Source organism: Musca domestica, unplaced genomic scaffold, assembly GCF_030504385.1.
Source record: "Musca domestica strain aabys unplaced genomic scaffold, Musca_domestica.polishedcontigs.V.1.1 35, whole genome shotgun sequence".
NCBI classification, from domain to species: Eukaryota; Metazoa; Arthropoda; class Insecta; order Diptera; family Muscidae; genus Musca; species Musca domestica.
Genome location: NW_026712315.1, coordinates 2,989,314 through 3,010,515, shown reverse-complemented (window position 1 = coordinate 3,010,515; position 21,202 = coordinate 2,989,314). Strand labels below are relative to the sequence as shown.

At 32.9% G+C, this 21,202-nt stretch overlaps 3 protein-coding genes across 4 annotated transcripts in view; 1 reads left to right on the top strand and 2 right to left on the bottom strand.

Moving 5' to 3' along the window:
- Positions 1-3,590, top strand: part of LOC101892675 (mucin-12) — a 43,268-nt gene extending 39,678 nt beyond the window's left edge. The window contains exons 2-3 of the mRNA XM_005183992.4: positions 1,199-1,819; positions 1,895-3,590. Coding sequence (XP_005184049.2) covers positions 1,199-1,819; positions 1,895-2,153 — 880 coding nt within the window. The 3' untranslated portion in view covers positions 2,154-3,590. The remainder of the gene's footprint in view (positions 1-1,198; positions 1,820-1,894) is intronic.
- A 3,105-nt stretch (positions 3,591-6,695) lies between these two features.
- On the bottom strand, positions 6,696-10,206 carry LOC101892499 (sensory neuron membrane protein 1-like). Its single transcript, XM_011294425.3, has 8 exons — positions 9,939-10,206; positions 9,702-9,859; positions 9,465-9,606; positions 9,127-9,381; positions 7,456-7,752; positions 7,193-7,396; positions 6,955-7,133; positions 6,696-6,887 (listed from the first exon to the last, which is right to left on the bottom strand). Exons 1-8 carry the CDS (start codon positions 10,047-10,049, stop codon positions 6,758-6,760), a joined length of 1,476 nt encoding a protein of 491 aa, XP_011292727.1. The 5' UTR covers positions 10,050-10,206; the 3' UTR covers positions 6,696-6,757.
- Positions 10,207-13,776: 3,570 nt separating this feature from the next.
- LOC101892333 (2-hydroxyacylsphingosine 1-beta-galactosyltransferase) overlaps positions 13,777-21,202 on the bottom strand; it is a 76,627-nt gene continuing 69,201 nt past the window's right edge. For both annotated transcript variants that reach the window (XM_059125820.1, XM_059125821.1), the window contains 4 exons: positions 18,723-19,019; positions 17,991-18,655; positions 14,661-14,783; positions 13,777-14,585 (listed from right to left, as the gene is read on the bottom strand). In XM_059125820.1, the coding sequence (XP_058981803.1) occupies positions 14,444-14,585; positions 14,661-14,783; positions 17,991-18,655; positions 18,723-19,019 (1,227 nt within the window). In that variant the 3' untranslated portion in view covers positions 13,777-14,443. The remainder of the gene's footprint in view (positions 14,586-14,660; positions 14,784-17,990; positions 18,656-18,722; positions 19,020-21,202) is intronic.

Sequence of the window (21,202 nt, the reverse complement as noted above, 5' to 3'; positions counted from 1 at the left end):
AAAGAATATATTTTTTTTTTAAACCAACAGACCTCTAAACCTGGATTTCCTTGGGATAATTTTGAAAAACTAAGAAACCATTTTTTTAAAGATTATTTTTACAAAAATCCACAGTCCTCTTAACTTGGATTTCTTTGAGAAATTTTGTCAAGGTCTAACAGGCCACTAAATGTAGATTTTAAAGGTAATTTTTTCAATAACCAACAGACCTCTAAACCTGGATTTCTTTAGGATATTTTGTCAAGGATCAAGAGACCTGTAAACCAGGATTTATTTGGTATATTTTTTCAAGGACTGACAGATCTCTAAAAATTTAATTTTTGGTATATTTTGTGAAGGACCAAAAGACAGTGGTCTTTAAAGAATATGGATTTTTAAAGAATATTTTTTCAAAGACCAACAGACCTCTAAATCTGGATTTCTTTGGGATATTTTTTCAAGGACAAAGGGACCACTAAACGTGTATTTAAAAAAAAATCAAGGACCAACTATCCTCGAATCCGGATTTTTTTTTGGATATTTTGTCAATTACCAACAGACCACAAAACATGGATTTTTAAAGAATATTTTTTCAAGGATCCACTGGCCTCTAACCCAGAATTTCTTTGGGATATTTTGTCAAGGACCAACAGAAATCTAAACCTTTTTGATGAATATTTTTCAAGGTCCAAAAGACCTCAAAACCTAAATTTCTTTGGGACTTTTTTTATCAAGGACCAAAAGACCACAAAACGTGGATTCTTTTGAAATATTTTTCAAGGACCTTTTTAAAGAATATTTTTATATTTTTAAAGAATATTTTTTCAAGGACCAACAGACCTCTAAACCTGGATTTCTTTGCACAATTTTCTCAAGGACCAACAGACCACAAAACGTGAATTTTTAAAGAATATTTTTTCAAGGACCAACAAACCACTAAATGTGAACTTTTAAAAAATATTTTTTCAAGGACTAACAGACCACCAAACGTGCGGTTTTAAAGAATATTTTTCAAGGAATTTTTAAAGAAACTATCTTCAAGGACCACCAAACGTGGATTTTTAAAGCGTATTTTTCAAGGACTAACAGACCTCTAAAAGTGTAAAAAATCCAGAAAACAAGGGTTTTAAAGAATATTTTTACCATTGTTTTTTTCAAAATAGTTTTTTTTTCAAATACCTATAATCTAATATTTCTATATTAATCTCTTCCTTTGCAGATCCCTATTCGAGGCCACCACCACAACGACCAGCGCTGCCGCCATGGGCATTGACAACCCTCTGAGTGGTCTGTCCGGCGCCTCTTCACCCTCAGTACCTGGAGCTACACTAACGGCGCCACCACTACGTTTAAGTTTTCGCAAATGGTTTTCTCGACCCTCGTTGCCATTTGTTATTGGCATTTTGGCTCTGGGCGGAGTGGCCTGTACTCTGGGTGGCATTGTTTTGGGTTCCACAGGTCTCATTGAACACTCGACACAGTATCTAAGTGCTGCTCTGCTCATGATTGGCATTGGTGTGTCGCTGCTGGTTATATCCGGAGCAATTTGGCGCCTCAGTCTACCCGATGATGTGGACGAATGTCCCTGCTATCGTCACATGGAAATGTGTCGCAATTGTAACAGTCCCTATTGTAATAGTCGCATTATGGCCGCCGGAGGATATTTGTATCCGGAATTCCAACATCGGCCACCACCACCATCGTATTTGACCTCGCTGAATGAATGTGCCGGTATGAGTTTACTGTTTCATCCCACGGCTTCGGCTCAACAGGCGGCCCATTACAGTACGATTCGGGTGAATACACCACCACCACTGTATCGTTCAACAAATTCTCTGAGGTGAGTTGGAAATATTTTCAATTCTAGTTTTGAAAAAAAAAATATTAATTTTTCGTTTTTTCTTCTTATTTTTAGTGTTTTTGGCTCCAATGCCATAATGCCGCCACCCACGAACAATGGGGCCGCACCTCAAACCTCAACTTTAGTTCCTACATACAGCCAGAATACCAGCAGCTCTGTTGGCATTGTGCCGGATCACACTGCCATAACAATGAGCAATGTCATGGAGAATCTATCAGCTCAGCAGCAGCAGCAGCATCATCATCACCACCAACATCCCCACCATCAGACACAGCCATTAATTAAGGAATTCAATTATTTGGAGCTGGATTAATTTTGAAGCCCATCCCCCCTCAACTCTCTGGAATTTCCCCACGAGCAACAAACAAACCAACCAACCAACCAATACATTGACTGATGTTTTATTATGTCTTAAGAAAAAAAAACAAAGGAACAAAATTATTTATTTTTAATGCTGAAAAAATAATTCAAATTTGTATTGAAAGAAATATTTGAATATCATTTGAAAAAAAAAGGAAAAAATCTATGTTTTGATTTTGAATACAAAAAATCAGAACCTAAATATTTTTAAAATAAAATTGTACAAATTAAATTATGTTTAGATTAAAAACAAAAATTTTATAAAAAAAAGTGGAACCCAGAAATTTTATAAGAAATGTGACCCATCAAAATTTACAATATCAACACAAACTAACCTCAAATTTTTGTACGATCAGGCAGAGCAACAATTTCAAGAGAGTTAACTCTGCTCTCATTTGTTTACAAAAAAAAAGGAATCTCATTAATAACATTATACAAAAGATATAGAGAATACATTTTTCAAAAGTGACCAAGGCAGGAATGTAAGAACCTCTAAGGGAACTACAAATGTGAGGTTATGTCAAAGAGGGTTTTATTTTTGAATTTCAGGAATTAAAAAAAAAAAATGCTCATTCTCCTATTTATATTAAGATCATAAAAATTTCCATCCAGAATTTTAAAACGTTCTCTTTTTTTGAGGAAATTTGGACAAAAACATCTTTTTTTAAATACCTAACCTCAATTTTTGAAATAACAAAAAATCATTTTTTTGCTAAAATCCCAATGAAAACAGTGTCTGCATTAAAGGAAAGGTGTCACTTTTGAAAAATTATTATATATTTCCAATATCAATATCCTGAAACCTCGACATAATCTTACACATTCTATATATATTTGTTTTTTTTTTGAATATATATATAAATGTATTTTTTAAATGTTATAGGAAAAAACACATAATATCATGTTTTGTTATGTTTTCATTTATAGAAATATTATTTTCATTTATTTACGCAAAAAAAAAAAGAAAAATCAAGAAAACCCACAAACCCGGAAATAAAATAATATATAAAACAAATATATATTATAAATTATAGATTGTATATAGAAAAATATTTTTTTTAATGAAAACCGAATATATTTTATCCCCCTGCGGAATTAATATATGATTTTTGAAAACAGAAAATTCCTAGGTTATTTGTTTTAGTTTAATTTTTTTTATATAAATATAAACAATTTTCCAAATGTTATGTTTAATTATAATAGTAATGACCAACGACAATTTCCGTAATGCCAAATTAATTTTAAAATTACAAATTTCTTTTAGTTTCCATTTTCATTGTCTTCTTTACAAAAAAAAATACACATATATAGAAAAAAACTGGAAAAAATTTAATAAAAAAATACAAAAACAAGCAAAACAAATTTTGATGTGAAACAAAAATAAAATAAATTTTGTTTTTATTTAAATAGTGGTGGGAGGTGTTTATTAAGTATTTTTGGAAGGACTATTGGAGGCATAAACGTGGATTTAAAAAACAAAAACTCAAGGAGCAAGGATCTTTAGAGAATATGTTTTCAAGGACCAATAGACGTCGAAGCCTGGATTTCTGTAGGATATTTTGTTAAATTTATATCAAGGACTAACTGGATATTAAAAAATGATTTTTAAAGAATGCCTTTATAAGGAGCAATAGGCCATTAAACGTGGATTTTTAAAGAATAGATTTTCAAGGACCAAGAGGACAATAAACCTGGATCTCTTTAGGATTTTTTGTTAAGAACATTCCAGATATTAAAAGTGGACCTTTAAAGAAAATTTTTTCAACGACCAACAGACCACTAAACGTGGATTTTTAAAGAATATTTTTTCAAGTACCAGCAGACCATTAAACTAAACTTGGATTTTTAAAGAATATTTTTTCAAGGACCAACAGACCACTAAACTTGGATTTTTAATGAATATTTTTTTCAAGGACCAATAGTCCACTAAACGTGGATTTTTAAAGAATATTTTTTCAGGGATTAACATACCACTAAACGTGGATTTTTAAAAAATATTTTTTTTGTAAGGACCAACAGACCACTAAACGTGGATTTTTAAAGAATAGATTTTCAAGGATCAAGAGGACAATAAATCTGGATCTCTTTAGGATTTTTTGTCAAGAACATTCCAGATATTAAAAGTGGACCTTTAAAGAAAATTTTTTCAACGACCAACAGACCACTAAAGAATATTTTTTCAAGGACTTACAGACAACTTAACTTGGATTTTTAAAGAATATTTTTTCAAGGACCAACATACCACTAAACGTGGATTTTTAAAGAATATTTTTTCAGGGATTAACATACCACTAAACGTGGATTTTTAAAAAATATTTTTTTTAAGGACCAACAGACCACTAAACGAGGATTTTTAAAGAATACTTTTCAAGGACAAACAGACCACTAAACGTGGATTTTTAAAAAAAATATTTTTTCAAGGACCAACAGACCACTAAACGTGCATTTTTAAAGAATATTTTTTAAGGACCAACAGACCACTAAACGAGGATTTTAAAATAATACTTTTCAAGGACCAACAGACCACTAAACGAGGATTTTTAAAGAATACTTTTCAAGGACCAACAGACCACTAGACGTGCATTTTTAAAGAATATTTTTTTAAGGTCCAACAGACCACTAAACGAGGATTTTTAAAAAAAAATATTTTTTCAAGGACCAACAGACCACTAAACGTGCATTTTTAAAGAATATTTTTTAAGGACCAACAGACCACTAAACGAGGATTTTTAAAGAATACTTTTCAAGGACCAACAGACCACTAGACGTGCATTTTTAAAGAATATTTTTTTAAGGTCCAACAGACCACTAAACGAGGATTTTTAAAAAAAATATTTTTTCAAGGACCAACAGACCACTAAACGTGGATTTTAAAATAATACTTTTCAAGGACCAACAGACCACTAAACGAGGATTTTTAAAGAATACTTTTCAAGGACCAACAGACCACTAAACGAGGATTTTTAAAGAATACTTTTCAAGGACCAACAGACCACTAAACGAGGATATTTAAAGAATACTTTTCAAGGACCAACAGACCACTAAAAGTGGATTTTTAAAAAAAATATTTTTTCAAGGACCAACAGACCACTAAACGTGGATTTTTAAAAGAATATTTTTTTAAGGACCAACAGACCACTAAACGTGGATTTTTAAGGAATATTTTTTTCAAGGACCAACAGACCACTAGACGTGGATTTTTAAAAAATAGTTTTTCAAGGAAAAAAAGACCACTAATCTTGTATTTTTAAACAATATTTTTTGAGGACCAACAGACCACAAAATTTGGATTTTAAGGAACAATTTTTCCATACCACTTTACTTGGACTTTTAAAGAATATATTTTAAGGACCAACAAACCACTAAACGTTGATTTTTAAAGAATATCTTTCAAGGACTAACAGACCACTTTACTTCTAAACCTGGATTTCTTTAGGATATTTGGTCTAGGACTATCTGATTATTAAAAATTAATTTGTAAAGTGTATTTTTTCAAGGACCAATAGATCAATCATCCTGGATTTTTCGAGAATATTTTGTCAAGGACCAACAGACTTCTAAACCTGGATTTCTTTAGGTGATTTTATGAAGGATTCGCTGGCTATTAAAAGCGCATTTTTAATAAATATCTTTTCAAGGACCAACCAACTACTTTACGTGGATTTTTAAAGAATATTTTTTAAGGACAAATAAGGATTTTTAGAGAATATATTTTCAAGGATCAATATACCAACGGGCTATTAAAAGTGAATTTTTCAAAAATATTTTTTCAAGGACCACCAGATCACTAAACGAAATTTGTTAGAGAATAGTTTTCAAGTGCTAACAGACCACTTTACGTGAATTTTTAAAGAATATCTTTTTCAAGGATCACCCCGCCACTAAGCGAGGATTTTTAAAGAATAATTTTTCATAGAACAGACCTCTAAACCTGAGTTTATTCAGGATATTTTGTCACAGACCATCGGGCTAATAAAAGTGGATTTTTAAAGAATAATTTCTTCAAGAACCAACAGGATGAGGATTTTTAGAGAATATGTCTTCGAAGACCAATAGACATCTGAACCTGCCTATTAAAATTGGAGTTTTAAAGAATATTTTTTTAAGGACTTCCACTCCATTAAACCAGTAGACATCTAAACCTGACTATTAAATGTGGATTTTTTAAGGACTATTTTTTCCAGGACCACTGGTCCTGAATTTGCAAAGAATATTTCTTCAAGGATTATCATTGCCAAAAACTTATTTTTTAAAGTATAATTTTTCAAGGATCAACAAACCAGTAAAAGCGGATTTTTGAAGAATATATTTTTGAAGATTTTCGAAGATTATTTTTTAAGTACGACTTGACCCAATAACGTGGAATTTTAAACAAAAAAATTTTTTTTCAAGGAATGTCAGAATCGCATGGTTCGATATTTAAAGAATATTGTTTCCAATCAAACTAAAAATATTATTAATATTTATTTATTATTATTTATATTTTTTTTTGTCTTAATTTTGTATTTATTATTGTGCGAGTTTTAAACTCTCAAATTTAAATGTTTTCTTATTTTATTACGATTTCACATCGAATATTTTTTGGCCATCCTGACGACGAACTGAAATCATGAAGATCGAAAATGCAGCGCCACAAAAGCCAATTATAATGGTATTCCACATGAAGACGTTGACAATGGTTTGTGTTCTGAAATATTTAAAAGAAAATATGAAAATTCAAATAATCTTTAAGAAAATCCCTTTCTCGAGCTTACGTGAAAACTTTGCCCTTAATGATTTTGGTGAAGTCATTACCCAGCGCCACGGCCTCTTCGATCCAAAATAATGGCATAACCAAGGGCCGCAGCTTACTCATGACGGGTATCTGCTCAATGGGTTCCACATCCAAATTGAATTGCAAACGTTTCGCTATGCTTAGGGGTGTTCCTGAAAACTAAAAAAAAGTAGAGAATTTTAAAATGTTATTTCAAATTTTGTAAATTCCGGACCCACAATTTCAAAATCAATAAAAATTCCATGTTTCTGCTCATTTGGCTCCAGGCCATCCACATCGGCCAATAGCTTGGGATCGGCATTTAGAAAATGTGGCTGTGAAGCAATCATGGGCGTTTCATTGCACAGCGACAAATCCATGGTACCCTTGTGGGGACACATATCGGGATAGTCTCTACAAAAGCAATGGTTCTCTGGTTCGTTCTGAGAGGACCACAAATTTATTTATAAAAAAAGAATCGAAAATTATAAATAATTTTTACCTTAACATCTCCCAAATCCATAACATAGCGCAATGCTGGCAAGCCATTGTAAGTTGTCTTCTTTTGAAACTGTGGCCCCAGTGAGCGACACAAATCTGGGGAGAATGACCACAGTCCATCACTGGGACTCATTAAAGGTGCAAATATGGTCGAATCAGTGCCACGCAGCTGATTGCACTCATCCTCTGGCCAAATATTCAGCTGTTCATCGTTATCGTATTCCAGAACCTTGCCAACGGTGCGGTGATCTTTTGTGCCACGGGAAACCTTGAAGCGTCCCGCATCACTGTGATTGCCCTGGGGTAGAATTTTTAATTTTTTTAAATATTTAAATTGATTATTTTTAATAAAATAATTTAAAAATAAAAATATATTTCCAAAAAGAAACAAGTAAAAAAGCTGTAAGTTCGGCCAGGCCGAACTTTGAATACTCTCCACCATTTGGAACGAATTTGGCAATTCTCAAAAACAATAAAATCCGTTAAAATTTCTGTTAAAATCCTAAAAATACCGAATGTAGCTATTATATTAGGGTCTATAAGCCATTACAATATTCAAATGCGAAACTTAAAAAAATCGGTTATAAAACCGATTATATGTCGATAAAAAAAAATAAAACCGAGATAATGTCGATAAAATCAAAATACCGAATATCGGGAGGTACCGTTATATGGGGGCTGTACGAAGACGTGGACCTGTCCTATCTGTCTGGCTGGTGCGTACGATGACTGTCGAAGGGAATATACGATTTGGTCCAAGCTTGGTACATCGTAAAATAATAGTTATTAAACTTAGATCGAGATCGGAGCTGGGCAATATCGGTCCACTCCCTCTGGTACCCCCCCGCAAAAGGTCAAAATATTCAAAAAAAAGAAATATTTTACTGCACAGAAAGAGAAAAAATATTCCGATTTTGCTCCAATTTTTCAAATACTAAAATTTTCATCAGTGCTAGGTCAGGTGAGAAAAAATGGACAATACCGGTCCATTCCATTAAGTACCTCCCCCACAAAGGGTCAACATTTTGAATAATCATAACCCTAATAAAATGTAAAATAAGAGTCCGATTGTCTTTCAACTTCACACATCCCATTATTTCTACTAGCACAATATCTGCTGTGAAGATGGAATATATCGGTCCACTTCTTCTGGTATCTCCCCCACAAAGAGTCAACATTGTGAATATCCACAAAGCTCATAAGAGCGAAAAATTAAAATCCGATTCCGTTCAGGCTTGGTACATCTCAATGTCTCTATCAACTCAAGATCTGTTATAAAAATGGTAGAGATCGGTCTATTTCTTCTGGTACCTCCCCCACAAAGGGTCAAAGTCTGGAATAACCAAAACGATTATAAAATTCGAAATAAGCATCCGGTTCTCTTCATATTTCACAAATCCCATTATTTCGACTAACGCTAGATATGCAATGAAGATGGGATATATCGGTCTACTCCTTCTGGTACCTCCCCTACACATGATCAAAGTTTTGAATATCCATCGAGCTCATAAATCGCGAAATTAACATCCGATTCCATTCAGCATTGGTGCATCTCAATATAAGAGAATTTTCAACGGATTTTTTTTAAATGACTAAATTCCTTTCAAATGTTGGGGGGTAATAAAAGTCGGCCGAACTTACACCTTTTTTACTTGTTTCTTTTTTCACTTACCGCTCCCAGAAGCGAAAACTTGAAATGAGTATCGTCCACTTTCACACCACCCTTTACGGCACCCGTATGGAAATTCAAACAAATGGCCTTGGCCGCAAAATTCTCTGTGTCGCAGTTGACATCAATGCCCCGGAAAAATATGTCCATTACAGGAGCTTGAATAAAGGCACTTCTGGCCTTGAACAACTCCTCCAGACCTTCGGCGATCATTTGGAGCATGGCAAATTTTTCACGTTTAATGGCAATGCCCATGACCTGAAAATTCGAATATTAGAAAATTTATATGATATTGGGATGGAGTTTTGAAAATTTCCTATTTTCATTTCTTAATCTTGCACCTGCACCAAGGGATGTGGAAATGTAACCACCTCCTCACCGCTCAAACCCAGATCGGGGCGAAAAATAAATGTATTTCTCATGGTGAATTCTACGGCATCCTCTTCTTCGATATCCTCAATGTCGTATTTATCTTTCCATTCTCTGGAAATCACAATATTGAAAATTTATTTGTTTTTTTTATGATTTTGTTTCACAGTGTAAATAAATTGAAGGGGGACTGAGACCCCTTTTCTTACTCAAACACAAATGGCCCCACTTCTTGCAGTCTGGGCTTGCCACCATCCTGTACCTCTTGCGGATTTGTGACATTGAAAACATAAATTGAAAACTTTATGTAAATTGGAAATTTCTCCCACATTTTGCGGGAGTCCGAACCGGGTTTCAAGTTGATTTGCTGAAAGTAAAAAAAAACACACACACACAAAAACCAGGTCAGGCTTCATTCCGATTTTTTTTTGGCTTCACACACTAACACTTTTAATAAGTTTCTTAAACAAATGGGGAAAGGCTACACCCAAACTAATGCCAACCACGGCCAGGATAATACAAGCAATTGCCACTCTTCTATAGAATTTTTCGGTCATTTCAACTTTTAGTTTCAATATTTTCCAACACAAAGTTAAGTAACACCCGCTACCTATGGCAAACTGTTTCGATTTTCATGAAGACCTCCGGTTTTTATATCAAGAACCCATCCTTCTTGCAAGGATTTTTTTCGATATGACAATTATTATTTTCAAATGTCAAATATTGTTATTAAATTTGGGAATGTGGGTTGTTTTCGTTTTTTGGGAATGAGATATTTTTCAATTTTAATTGAAGGGCGTTGTTGTTGATTGTATTTTGAATAATAGTTCGGGTGGACATTGACAATTTGTGGGTGGTTTGTTTTGTTGTTACCAAATATTCCACCTCCTCGTCATGTCCTTTTTCTATATATTTAGACACAAAGTCGTTGGAAATTGAGTAGATGGCACAGGTGTCTCATATGAAATGATGTCGAAACAATTTATTTCCCACGCCATAATTCGGAATGTATAACCTAAAAATATTTGGGATTCCTGAGGAATTGGATAGGGAGGGATTAGAAAGAAAGATTTTTTATAAATAGAATAGTCTTTGAAAATATATTTTTTTAGAAATCTAAGCATATGGTTTTAATAGTCCTTATTGAACAACTGTTCTTTAAAAATCCAAGTTTATAGGTCAGTAGGTCCTTGAAAAAATATTCTTAAAAAATTCACATTTTTTGAAAAAATATTCTTTAAAAATCCAATCCAAAAATTTATGGATCAGCTTGTCCTTGAAAAATACTCCCCGAAAATTCACGTTTCTTGAAAAAAAAATATTCGTTAAAAGACCACGTTTCGTATTCCATTTGTCTTTGATCCTTGAAAAAATGTGAGGTCTTTGGTCCTTGACAAAATATGTGGTCTTTAGTCCCTGAAAAATGTTTTTAAAAATCCGCATTTAAAGGTCTGTTGGTCTTGTCAAAATATCCCAAAGAAATTCAGGTTTAGAGGTCTCCTGGTCCTTGACAAAATATCCCAAAGAAATCCATGTTTGGAGATCTGTTGGTCCCTTATAAAAAATGCCAAAGAAATCCAGTTTTAGAAGTCTGTTGGTCCCTGAAAATATTGTTTAAAAGTTAACGATTAGTGGTATGATCAAAGATCTGTTGGTCCTTGAAAAAATATTTTTTAAAAATCCAAGTTTAGTGGTCAGTTAGTACTGAAAAAAATATTCTTTAAAAATCCACGTTTAGTAGTCAGTTAGTCCTTGAAAAAATATTCCTTAGAAATCCACGTTTAGTAGTCAGTTAGTCCTTGAAAAAATATTCCTTAGAAATCCACGTTTAGTGGTTTGTTGGTCCTTGAAAAAATATTCTTTAAAAATTCACGTTTAGTGGTTGGTTGGTCCTTGAAAAAATATTCTTTAAAAATTCACGTTTAGTCCTTGAAAAAATATTCTTTAAAAATTCACGTTTAGTCCTTGAAAAAATATTTTAAAAAATCCACGTTTAGTCCTTGAAAAAATATTATTTAAAAATTCACGTTTAGTCCTTGAAAAAAAAATATTCTCTAAAAATTCAGGTTTAGTCCTTGAAAAAATATTCTTTAAAAATTCACGTTTAGTCCTTGAAAAAATTTTCTTTAAAAATTCACGTTTAGTCCTTGAAAAAATATTCTTTAATAATTCACGTTTAGTCCTTGAAAAAATATTCTTTAAAAATTCACGTTTAGTCCTTGAAAAAATATTCTTAAAAAATTCACGTTTAGTCCTTGAAAAAATATTCTTTAAAATCCAAGTTTAGTCCTTGAAAAAATATTCTTTAAAAATTCAGGTTTAGTCCTTGAAAAAATGTTCTTTCAAAATCCACGTTTAGTCCTTGAAAAAACATATCTTTTAAAAATCCACGTTTAGTCCTTGAAAAAACATATCTTTTAAAAATCCACGTTTAGTCCTTGAAAAATATTATTTAAAAATTCACGTTTTGTCCTTGAAAAATATTCTTTACAAAAACACGTTTAGTCCTTGAAAAAATTTTCCTTTAGAAATCCACGTTTAGTCCTTGAAAAAATATTCTTTAAAAATCCACGTTTAGTCCTTGAAAAAATATTCTTTAAAAATCCACGTTTAGTCCTTGAAAAAATATTCTTTAAAAATGCAGGTTTAGTCCTTGAAAAAATATTCTTTAAAAATCTACATTTAGTCCTTGAAAAAATGTTCTTTAAAATCCAAGTTTAGTCCTTGAAAAAATATTATTTAAAAATCCACATTTAGTCCTTGAAAAAATGTTCTTTAAAAATCCACGGTTAGTCCTTGAAAAAACATATCTTTTAAAAATTCACGTTTAGTCCTTGAAAAAATATTATTTAAAAATTCACGTTTAGTCCTTGAATAATATTCTTTACAAAAACACGTTTAGTCCTTGAAAAAATATTCCTTTAGAAATCCACGTTTAGTCCTTGAAAAAATATTCTTTAAAAATCCACGTTTAGTCCTTGCCAAAAATTCTTTAAAAATCCAAGTTTAGTCCTTGAAAAAATATTATTTAAAAATTCACGTTTTGTCCTTGAATAATATTCTTTACAAAAACACGTTTAGTCCTTGAAAAAATATTCCTTTAGAAATCCACGTTTAGTCCTTGAAAAAATATTCTTTAAAAATCCACGTTTATTCCTTGAAAAAATATTCTTTAAAAATCCAAGTTTAGTCCTTGAAAAAATATTCTTTAAAAATTCAGGTTTAGTCCTTGAAAAAATATTCTTTAAAAATCCACATTTAGTCCTTGAAAAAATGTTCTTCAAAATCCACGTTTTGTCCTTGAAAAAATATTATTTAAAAATCCACATTTAGTCCTTGAAAAAATATTCTTTAAAAATTCACGTTTGGTCCTTGAAAAAATATTCTTTAAAAATTCACGTTTAGTCCTTGAAAAAATATTCTTTAAAAATTCACTTTTAATCCTTGAAAAAATATTCTTTTAGAAATCCACGTTTAGTCCTTGAAAAAACATATCTTTTAAAAATTCACGTTTAGTCATTGAAAAAATATTCTTTAAAAATCCACGTTTAGTCCTTGAAAACATATTCTTTAAAAATCCACGTTTAGTCCTTGAAAAAATATTCTTTAAAAATTCACGTTTAGTCCTTGAAAAATATTATTTAAAAATTCACGTTTTGTCCTTGAATAATATTCTTTACAAAAACACGTTTAGTTCTTGAAAAAATATTCCTTTAGAAATCCACGTTTAGTCCTTGAAAAAATATTCTATAAAAATTCACGTTTAGTCCTTGAAAAAATATTCCTTTAGAAATCCACGTTTAGTCCTTGAAAAAATATTCTTTAAAAATCCACGTTTAGTCCTTAAAAAAATATCCTTTAAAAATCCACGTTTAGAGGTCTGTTGAAATAAATATTCTTAAAAATATCCAAGTTCATTGGACTGTTGGTTCTTGAATCAATATCCTTAAAAAAATCCAAGTTCATTGGTCTGTTGGTTCTTGACAAAATATTCTTTAAAAAAACACGTTGAGTATTCCTTGCCAAAAATTCTTTAAAAATCCTCGTTTAGTGAACAGTTGGTCCTTCTAAACATATTCATTAAAAATTCACGATTAGTGGTCTTTTGATCCTTGAAAGAAATATTTTTTAAAAATGCACGTTAAGTGGTCTGTTGGTCCTTGAGAAAATAACCCACTATCAGGTTTAGGGGTCTGTTGTTACCTGGCAAAGTATCCCAAAGAAAACCAGTTTAGATATCTATTGGTCCGGAAAACATTCTTTAAAAATAAAAAAGAGAATATATTTTTTTATATAAACAAATACATTTATTAATAATTATTAAAGAAATTCTAAATTATTTATTATTACATTAGTTAAATTGTGAACAAAAAAAATTAATTGACTTTGGTTTATTGTTTATGCGCATATATGTGTGTGTGTGTGTGTGTCTTTTCTCTTCGTCTTAAAAACTAATTTCATATTCGTTTCGCCTCTCCATCGCACTATACAGGAAACTAAATATAAAATTTACTTATTAACTAATTACCTAAACAGAAAACTAAAATATTTACACAATTATATTGTAAATGTTTGCTTATAAACTAAAGAAAAATATTTATATGTATATAAAAATAACATATATAAATGTAAGATATCAAACTTGTTCTTTTATAAGACTCACATTGAAAAGCACATTTTGGACCATATTTAGTAAATTACAATATCACCCATTTACATTTACAGACAAAAAATATATTAGAAAATTAAAAAACAAACAAGAATTCGAATATATTCAATTAACAATTACATACATACAACTTATTATTTTTTAATGTCAATAAAAACTAGCTTTAAAGAGTTTAAGAACAATGACATATATTTTTTTTATTTTGATTTTAAACATTTTTATTTATTTTTGTTTTTTGTTTTTTTTTTTTTTTTTCAATAAATTTATTTAATTATTTTCTTCTTATAACTTCTTTGCCTTTGTGGGGGTGTGCAGCGATCGTATCACATCGAAACGCAAAAACAGACGTTTGACCAGGAAATATATCAGATATAGGGAGATCAAATATAAAACAGCGACATCTATTAGATAGTATTGTAACCAACTGTAGGGGATGAAATAGAAGCAATTATTAAAAAAAAAATTAAGAATTAAAATTAATCTCTCTCTCTTTACTTACTTCATATTACGTGCGGGCGATTGCAGATGATAGGCACCCTTGTGTCGCAGCACATATTCGGTCCAATAGACCGATGTCTCCAACGGTGTGGTACGTTGATCCAACAGCAAACGTTGACGGAATCTGTAAAATAAATTGCGAGAAGTGTAATTTGTTGTTTTTTAAATTTATTACTTAATCTTTTGTTAACAAATACATTATGGTACTTTTATTTGTAATGTATATTATATTCGAAAGTAGCATACGTAAACCTATATTTCTGAACTCCTAAAAATATGCAATGATAAAGTGCGATATTTTATAATAACAGTGGTCATATACATTGTTTGTACAGTACAACACTTGTGATTGTCAATTGTGTTATAATCAGGGATGCCATTTCTGAATATGTTTGTTGATTGGCCTTTTTATACCCTCCACCATATTATGGAGAGTATATTAAGTTTGTCATTACGTTTGTAACACCTCGAAATATGCATTTTATACCCCACAAAGTATATATATATATTCTCGATCAGCATAAAATTCTATGTCGATTAAACAATGTCCGACCGTCTTTCCGTCTATCCGTCTGTGGAATCACTCTACCATCCGGACGAAATAAAGTATGTTGATAAAAATTTACACAAATGTGTATTATGTCTGCAGAGCTTTTGGTATTGAAAATGTAGGTCGACGTTTTAGTATAGCCCCCATATAACGTAACCTCCCGATATACGGTTTTTGAAGATTTTAGCGACATTATTTACCGAAATTGTTTCAAAATTGGTATTTGAAGTTTGTAATAGATACTACAGTATAAGACAGAAAATGGACCATGTAGGTCCACGTCTTCGTACAGCCCCATATAACGGTTCCCTTCGATATTCGGTACTTTGATGATTATAGCGACATTATTTACCGGAATCATTTCAAATTTTGTATTTGAAGTTCGTAGTAGATACTACAGCCCATGCCAGAAAATTGTCTGTGCAGCCTTATGACAAAAGTTGCGTATGCAGCTCCACGTCGTCGTATAGACTCTAATATACGACTACATGGATTATTTTATGGATTTTAATTTTTTGAAGATTGCCAAATTTGTATCAAATGGTGGAGGGTATGTAATGTTCGTCCCGGCCGAACTTATAGCTTTTTTTACTTGTTTTTCCAAGTTTCGCATTGGAATATTGTAATAGTTTATAACAAAATTTGCTTATGCAGAGCCTACATTCGGTACTTTTATGATATTAAATGAATTTTTAACCGAATTTTAACCCGACCGAATTTGTTTACTTTTTTTCATAGGTATGAACATTTAATAATTCTTTGGTTTTGCCGACAGATGTATACCCTCACTATTATGATTATTCAAACTGTTGAACATTTATGGAGGAATTTCCAAAGGAGTGAGCCAATATTGTCCATTTCGTATCAGACTAATATAAATGTGCTAGGTTTGGGCTATATCGACTACTTCATTTACCTTTACATGAGAAATGTAGTAGTTTTTTTTTTTTTGCAAAATTATATAGTGGACCGAAGTATTCCACTTCATCTCATATGAACAAGTAAAAAAGCAGCTATGTTTGGCCGGGCCGAACTTTTTATACCCTCTACCATTCGAAAGGAACATGAAAATTAAAAAAAACAAAACGACAAAAAATACCGCTCAAATGAAAACCTTTATATAGAAGATATACAAAGGCGTGGTGTTGCATAAGTAATTTTTGTCATAGTCTGTAGTAACAATTCCGAACTTTAAATACGAAATTTAAAACAGTTCTGGTGAATAATGTCACTAAAATCATCAAAATACCGAATATCGGGAGGTGGTGTTATATGGGGGCTATGTGAAGGAGTGGGCCTGCACGGACAATTTTCTGTCATAGGCTGTAGTATCCATTACGAACTTCAAATAACAAATTTAAAACATTTCCGGTGAATATTGTATTTAAGCGACATTATTCACCGGAAATGTTTTAAATTTGTTATTTGAAGTTCGTAATAGATACTACAGCCTATGACAGAAAATAACAAAAATATGGGGACTTTACCAAAAGGCCCATTTTCAATACCAAAAGTACTGCAGACATAGTATACATTTGAGTAGAATTATCAATCTACTTCATTTCGTTCGGAAGCTAGAGTGATTTCCACAGACTGGCCGTATCAAATTATATATACCCTCTGAAACCATATGGCTTAGGGTATAAAAAATCGCGAGGTTTGTTAATGCACAAGGTACAATGAGACCCCGTAGCATTGTCATCGTCTCCAATGATAAACAAGTAAAAAGCTGTGAATTAGGCCGGGCCGAACTTTTAATACCCTCCTCCATTTGGAACGAATTTGGCAATTTTCAAAAAAATAAAATCCATTAAAAATGCTGTTAAAATCTAACAAATAACGAATATAGTCATTGTTTTAGGGTCTCGACGACGATGTGGACCTGCATAGGCAACGTTTGTCATAAGCCATTACAATATTCACGTGCGAAAATTGAAAAAAAATCGGTGAATAATGTAATCAAAATACCGAATATAGAGAGGTACTATTATATACCAAAACGTAGACCTGCGCAGACAATTTTCTGTCATAGGCTGTAGTATCCATTATGAACTTCAAATACCAAATGTGAAACAATTCCGGTGTATAATGTTGCTAAAATCATCAAAATACAGAATATCGGGAGGTACCATTGTATGGGGGCTATGCGAAGACGTAGACCTACATGGCTCATTTTCTGTCTTTGGCTTTAGTATCCGTTACGAACTTCAAATTTCAAACATTTCTGGTGAATAATGTCGCTTAAATCACCAAAATACCGAAAAAGGGAGGTACCGATATATATGGGGGCTATACCAAAACCAACCTACTTCATTTCGTTCAGAAGCTAGAGTGATTTTCGCATATGGACGGATATCGCTAAGTCGACATAAAATTGTATGCTGATCAAGAATATATATATACTTTGTGGGGTCTAAAATGTATATTTCGAGGCGTTACAAACGGAATGAAAAATCTAATTTACCATACTATGGTGGAGGGTAAAAAAATATCCAAACATAAAAACCTGAATTGACAACTCTGCTTCGAAGACGCGTGAAATAAAATTGTGTTCCATTTTATGTTTAGCTTTGGTGGGCAGAAACGTAGTGATGCCTAAAAGTATGCTTATATTTTTAAATGTGGTATTATCTTTGTAATAGATTTAATTATAACAGTTTATAACACATGTTGCCACTACAGTATCTAGGCACTAATATTGTTACAAATCACAGTAAATAATCTAGGAATTCGAATTTAAAAAATAATGAAAAATAATTTAAAGAATATTTCCTTGCTTACCTTGCCGCATTTCTATACTGAGGATCGTGGATGACTTTCATGATCGATTTGTATAACTGACCCGCCGACAATGTTGCCAAATCCAATTTAATGGCATAGCCATCCACCTGAGCCTTGGCCGAATTGACATCATGATCACAGAAGACGGGCATGGTTACCACGGGCACACCATGATACACCGTCTCATACATGCTCAGCAGACCACCATGTGTTACAAAGGCCCTTAGTTTGGGATGGCCCAAAATATCCTGTTGTGGCAACCAACGACTAATTTTGACATTTTCCGTTAGACCCTCAATTTCCCCAGCACTGCCTTCATATTTCCACAGAACATGGTAGGGTAGGCGGGCGAAAGTTTGCACCAACAGACGACGTAGGGTCTTTGGCATATTTGCTGCTTTCACTGAAGAACCCATGGAGACATAGATGAAACCAGATTCTCCAGCGGAGGTAATGAAATCTTCGAGGTCCTTGGGTAAAGGCTTAGCTGGTTTGCAGTGGATGCAGGCCACCTCGGCCACATTGGGATTTAGGGAGCGTGGATAGGAGACCACGGCATGGCCATTTTGTAAAATAAAGCTGACATTTTTGGAAATTTCATAGGGATGGGGTATTTGATGGCCCAAGCGTTGCTTCATCACACGATACACACAGGCCATGACAAACTGCAAGGAAACGAAAAATTTCCAACAATAACAACAACAACAAAAGTTAAATTCAAATTGGACTCACCTGATGCATTAAATCCGAAAATATTTGTATGCCCGTATTGGCTGCCCTCTCCAGAAGATTCATGTTGTCCGTAAATGTCGTATAGAAATTTGGGGTGACAGCATACGACCCTGGATTACCCGAAATCGAAAGGCTGCCCGTGTAGAACCCAACCGTATTCATGTACATAAAAGGTATTTTGTATTGATACACCATGCCGAGGGCACACTCCGGATAGGCTCCATCGAGTATGGCCAAGTCGAAATTACGATTCATCAAAGCCTGGGTTTCTGCATCCTCCAACATTGCATCGCAAGACTGAAATGATCCAAGGGAAAAAATGAAAAGAAATAAAATTTTAATGGATTTTCCACGAGCTCATGGCGAAAAAAGCTGCAAATGACCAGTAAAGCAACAACCTTGAACTGCCATAAAACGTACATACAATGGACGATGAACTGTTCGATGGCAAATAAAAACGTGTTTGAACAACTTGTTGCCTCAACATGTGCATACGTATTGCTTGGTTTCAAACCACATGTCTGTCAGTCATAGTTAAGCAAAAATCAAGTTTTAGAGGAATTTTAACAGAGAAAGAATAGGATTCTCTTGAATCTCTCTCCTCGTGCTTGAGCGAAAATTAGGATTTAACAGTTGGTAAACACGTAACAAAGAAAAAATTATTTTGAATACCCTTCTGGGAATTAAAAACATATCGAAAATTCACACCTTTTATATCGAACCTATGGGCTGCGAAGCGAGTGATTTTCGATTCCAAAAATAGGTTGGCACTAAAACATGCCAAAATATCGATCACCTCAAGCAAGCGCTTCGCCGGGAATGGGCCAAAATACCGACAGAGCAACATTCGGGCAGCGTGTGACGGTTTCATTTGCCGTTTGAAGGCCATAATTCGTGCCAAAGGTGACCAATTCGAATAAATCTAAACTTATTCTAAAATTAGACATTTTTTGCTTTCATTCAATAAAATTATGGCGTTTGACTTTGTTGCAGTTTTTTTTATCTCACCCTGTGTATGTAATATCAGCCGAAATTGAATAGATTTTTTTCATAAGCAACCGAATTTAAACGAAGTCATATCATGCACATATACAGCAATGTTATTTGGTTCATAGTTGATATGATTTACTCTACATAAATTCCCAATATAAACTTTTTGGTTTTTGGGGTGTAGGGTATCACATAGTTGGCCCCGCCCTGCCTTACTGTTTTTATACCCTCCACCATACTATTGAGGGTATATTAACTTTGCCATTCCGTTTGTAACTCCTCGAAATACTCATGTCAGACCCAACAAAGTACATATATTCTTGATCAGCGTAAAATCCTAAGTCGATTTAGCCATGTCCGTCTGTCTGTCTGTCTGTCTGTCCGTCTGTTGTAATCACGCTATCTTTCGAACGAATTGAGATAGAAGGCTAAAATTTTGCGTACGTGTTTATTTTAACAGTAGGCAGGTTAAGTTCGTAAATGGGACATGTAGGTCCACGTTTTCATATAGCCCCCTATAACGGCACCTCCCAATATTCGGTATTTTATTGATTTAAACGTTATTATTCACCGGAATTGTTTCAAATTTGGTATTTGAGATTCGTAATGTATACTACAGCCTATGACAGAAAATTATCTGGGCAGGTCCACGCCTTCGTATAGCCCCCATATAACGGTACCTCCCGATATTCGGTATTTTGATGATTTTAGCGACAGTATTAACCGGAATTGTTTCAAATTTCGTATTTGAAGTTCGAAATGGATACTAAAGCCTATGACAGAAAATTATCTGGGCAGGTCCACGTCTTCGTATAGCCCTCATATAACGATACCTTCCGATATTCGGTATTTTGATGATTTTAGCGACATTATTAACCGGAATGGTTTCAACTTTCATATTTGAAGTTTGAAATGGATACTACAGCCTATGACAGAAAATTATCTGTGCAGGTCCAGGTCTTCGTATAGCCCCCATATAACGGTACCTCCAAAAATTCGGTATTTTAATGATTTTAGCGCCATTATTCACCGGAATTGTTTAAAATTACGTATTTAGAGGTCGTAATGGGAACTACAGTCTGTGATAGAAAAGTGCCTATGCAGGTCCAGGTCTTCGTATAGCCCCCATATAACGGTACCTCCCTATATTCGGTATTTTGACGAGTTTAGGTACAATACCCACCGAAATTGTTTGAGACATCGCATTTGACGTTAGTAATGGATGCTATAGCCTGTGACAGAAAATTGTCTATGCTGGTCCAGGTCTTCGCACAGCTCCGATATAATGGTACCTCTCTATATACGATATTTTGATGATTTTAGCTACATTATTCACCGTTTATTTCAAGTTTTGAATTTGAATATGGTAATGGCTAATGGCAAACAGTGCCTATGTCGGCCCACGTCGTATAGACCCCAATTTAAAGGCAATATTCGGTATTTTTAAAATTTAATATAATTTTTTAAGGATTTTATTTTTTTTTTTAAAT